At 39.9% G+C, this 4495-nt stretch overlaps 1 protein-coding gene across 1 annotated transcript; it reads left to right on the top strand.

Moving 5' to 3' along the window:
- The first annotated feature begins 3688 nt into the window (after nucleotides 1-3688).
- LOC111453497 (uncharacterized mitochondrial protein AtMg00710-like) lies at nucleotides 3689-4179 on the top strand. Its single transcript, XM_023094613.1, has 2 exons — nucleotides 3689-3967; nucleotides 4057-4179. Exons 1-2 carry the CDS (start codon nucleotides 3689-3691, stop codon nucleotides 4177-4179), a joined length of 402 nt encoding a protein of 133 aa, XP_022950381.1.
- Nucleotides 4180-4495: the final 316 nt, after the last annotated feature.

The raw sequence follows: 4495 nt of genomic DNA, 5'->3' as shown, positions 1-4495 counted from the left end.
CGAATAAGCGACTAGCGTACTAGGAAAAGTGGATGGACGAAAGGTAAGACCAAAGTGGAGTGTTCCTTTGACATAGCGAAGAATACGTTTGTCAGCAAGAAAGTGAACTGCAGTAGGGGAATGCAAGAATTGACAGCATAGACATATCTGGACGCGTAATAATCAAGTACTGAAGGGCGCCAACAAGAGATCTATAGAGAGTACGATCAGAAAAAGGAGAACCATCAGCAGTCAGGTGTTGAGAAACAACCATGGAAGTGTGGACTGGTTTGCTATCGAGCAACTAAGCACGAGTAAGAATATCTCGAGCATATTTTAACTGACTAATAAAGAGACCATCAGGAGTGGGTGAAGCTTCGAGACCAAGAAAGTAACTGAGAGAACCCAAATCTTTGGTAGCAAACTCAGAATGAAGCTTGCGAGTATAGCTGTCAATAAGAGATGAGTTGTTGCCAATAACAATAATGTCATCAACATAAAGAAGAAAATAGATAAGGTTATATTGCTGACGAAAGACAAAAAGGGACGTGTCAGCGCGACTGCAAGAAAACCCAAGTGTGAGAAGAAATGAGCTAAAACGCTGAAACCAGGGCGCGAGGAGCTTGCTTTAAGCCATAGAGGGCTTTCTTTAATAGACAAGCATGAGTGGGAAATCGAGGATCAATAAACCCAGGAGGTTGTTCCATATGAACACGTTTAATAAAAGTTCCATTGAGAAAGGCATTCTTGACATCAAGTTGTCGAAGAGGCCATTTGTTTGTGACTGCAATAGAAAGCACAACACAGACAGTGGTAGCTTTGACAACCAGACTGAAAGTGTCAGCCTAGTCAAGACCAGAAACCTGAGTATAACCTTTGGCAACAAGACGAGCCTTGAAACGCTCGACGGATCCATCAGGCAAATATTTAATACGAAACGCCCATTTAAAGCCCACGATGTTGGTGTTGGCAGGGCGAGGAACCAAGTCCAAGTATCATTTTGTTGTAACGCTCGAATTTCTTCATCCATGGCAGCAACCCAAGCAGCATTCTTAGCCACAGATTTGAATCCTTTTGGCTCAGTGGATGCAAGAAGAGCAGAAGGAAGTCTAGATGAGCCCAAAATACCAAGATTTGCTGGATGACGAGTCTTGAATATACCAGCTTTGGCTCGTGTGATCATAGGATGAGTGCCCAAAGAAGAGGAATCAACAGTAGGTTCAATAGAGGTTGAATTAGAAGTCGAGGGTGGCAAAGTGGAACCTGCAAGAGAAGTATCAACCTGCACAGACTCATCCACAAGGTCAGAACAAATATCACACGGGGATGAACTGGATCGAGGAATGTGCGATGATGAAGTGGTAAGGGGGGATTGTTGTAAATTGTCATAAGGTCCTATTCGATTAGTCCTATTCTTTGGGACTTTAAGTTTCTTTCTGCTAACATTTTTAGGTACAACCATGATTGTAAAGGCTATATAATGTCACGCTTAGAATTAATAAAACAACACTTGAGATCCAATTGTTTATGTTCTCTACTCTAACAATCTGCTGCTGAACTTATCAAGTTTTGTGTATCACATTGTATTTCTTGAGTGGCATATTGGTGAGAGTCTTTGTAGTGTGATAGTGAGGTATTCACTTGTAACACTTTGTTTATTAGTGATTGGTTGCTACCCGTGGATGTAGGAAAACTTCTTCTCTCCGAACCACGTAAATATCTTGGTGTCTCTTTGTATAATTTCGTTCATTGGTGTTGTGAGTACATTTGTTCCGCTTTTGGCGCACAACAAGTGGTATCAGAGCCTGATTGTGGTATTTGGGGTATTGTGAGAGTTTTGGCCTCATCGACCACTAGACATGCTCACAATCGTGCTTATTTTCCTAAAAATCAATTTTCAAGAATTGTGTTTTTTAGTTACATCTAGATTAATTATTTCAAATGGCAGAATCATCTGGAATTAAATTAGGACGTGGATCGAGATTGTTAAGTTCTAATCTCGAAGTAGAGAAATTTGATGGAACCAATAATTTTGGTGTTTGGCGAGGCGAAGTTAGCGATTTGTTGGTCATGCAAGATCTTGATGCTTCTCTCCAAGAGGAGATGCCTGAAGACATGACAGACGCCAAAAGGACAAAATTAAATCGACAAGCTTGTGAAATTATTCGATCCTGTCTTGGCAAGGATCAGAAATATCCATTTATGAAGGTTACGATGGCGAAAGAACTATGGGACAAGCTTGAGGCGAAATATATGAAGAAGAGTGTGGAAAATAAACTCTATTTGAAGAAGAAACTCTTCCGTTTTGACTACAAGAAAAGTATCTCAATAGCTGAGCATTTGGATGATTTTAACAAAATCATCACTGATTTGCTCAATCTAGATGTTACAATTAATGACGAAGACAAGGCGTTGTTGCTATTGAATTCTTTGCCAGAATCCTACTAGTTTTTAGTAACCACCCTACTACATGGACTCACTGATCTTGTTTTTGAAGATGTTTCAAATGCCTTAATGAATAATGAGGTGCGAAAGAAGGAAAAGGAGGCATATCAAGACTCTAGCACAAATGTTCTCACTACTCGTGGAAGGACTTCTACTTGGAAAAAGAGCGAACGTGGAAAGTCCCGATCAAAGTCGAGAGGTAGATCTGATAATTGGAGAAAACTTGATAAAAATGAGTGTGCATATTGTCGACAGAAAAGCCATTGGAAGAACGATTGCCCGATCTTAAAAGAAAAGGGGTCGAAGTCCAATGTGGTTAGAGATGACGATACTTATACAGATAATGCCTTGACGATCTCTTTATCAATCAGCCAAACCAGTGAATGGATTCTTGATTTTGGGTTCTCCTATCATATGTGTCCCAACAGAGAGATGTTTTTGTACTTCAAAAAGTTCAATGGTGGAGTTGTCTATGTGGACAATGATAGTACTTGGAAGATGATGGAAATTGGCTCAGTACATATCAAGATGTTTGATGGGGTTATACGAAAACTCAATGATGTGAGGTATGTCCCTGACTTGAAGAAAAATCTTGGCGTTTTGGATGTGAGTGGTTATCGCATCATTTTGGAAGGAGGGAATTTGAAAGTAGCTCGTAGAGCTTTGGTGGCAATTAAAGGAACTAGAAGAGGTAGCATATACTACCTCAACGGAACCACAATAATTGGGCATGCTGTTGTGGCAAGTTCGAAAGAACAAGACATATCGAAATTATGGCACATGAGACTTGGGCATGCTGGTGAGAAGGCGCTTCAGACATTGGTGAACCAAGGAGTCCCTTAAGGGTGCCACAATTGGTAAAATTGATTTCTGTGAACATTATATATTTGGTAAACAAAAAAATGCGAAGTTTGGTATAGTTATACACCAAATAAAGGGCATTTTAGATTATGTTCACATTGATGTATGGGGTCCCACGAAGAATGTCTCATTGGGAGGAAAGAGGTGGTTTGTCACCTTTATTGATGACTACTCGAGGAGAGTTTGGATGTATCCCATAAACCACAAAAACGAGGTTCTCCAAATCTTCCTAGAGTGGAAGAAAACGGTAGAGAATCAGACGGACAGGAAAACCAAAAAACTGAGATCAGACAACGGTGGAGAATATACTTATGATCTATTCCTTGAAGTATGCCGAGATGAAGGGATCGTTTGACACTTCACTGTTCCTGGTAAGCCACAACAAAATGGAGTTGCTGAGAGAATGAACCAGACATTAATAGAGAAGGTTCGATGCATATTGTCTCAAACAAGATTGAGTAAGGCATTTTGGGCTGAGGCTATCAGTTATTTAGTTCACTTGGTGAATCGTTTACCTGTTTCTAGAAATGGTGGGAAAACTCCGCTTGAGGTATGGTCAGATACTCCTGTTAGTGATTATGATAAACTGCATGTGTTTGGGTGTCTTGCTTATTCTCATGTGACAGACTCAAAGCTGGATCCTAGAGCAAAAAAAGACAAGTTTATGGGCTTTAGCAAAGGCGTAAAGGGCTATAGGTTATGGTGTCCAAAAACAAGTAAGATTGTTGATAGTCGAGATGTGACAGTCGATGAGTCCGAACGTTTTTGCAGAAAATTGAAAATAATGACGAGGCATTGAAGCAGGTGGAGAAGGTGGTGTTCTCTCCTGATATGGTTGCTCCTACTAAAGAATCTATTGATCAGGTAGATAATAACTCTAATGTCTTAGAATAGAAGGAGCAAAGCCTTGTAAATGAAAGAGTAGAGGAACTTGAGTCCATCGCTAGGAATAGACCACGAAGGAAAATTCGAAAACCTGCAAGGTTTGATGATACGATAGCATATGCTTTTCTTTTGATTGATGGAGTTCCCAACAACTACAAAGATGCTATCCAGAACCCGGATAGACTGCACTAGCAAGAGGCTGTGAATCAGGAGATAGCATCATTGGAGATAAATCAAACTTGGAATTTGGTACAACTTAAGGAAATTGGTTGTAAATGGGTTCTTGCAAAAAAAAAAAAAAAAAAAAAAAAAAAAAAAAAAAAAA

The sequence above is a fragment of the Cucurbita moschata genome, unplaced genomic scaffold, assembly GCF_002738365.1.
Source record: "Cucurbita moschata cultivar Rifu unplaced genomic scaffold, Cmos_1.0 Cmo_Scf00015, whole genome shotgun sequence".
In the NCBI taxonomy this organism is placed as follows: Eukaryota; Viridiplantae; Streptophyta; class Magnoliopsida; order Cucurbitales; family Cucurbitaceae; genus Cucurbita; species Cucurbita moschata.
The sequence above is the reverse complement of the archived record's forward strand: the minus strand, read 5'-3'. Positions and strand labels throughout refer to the sequence as shown.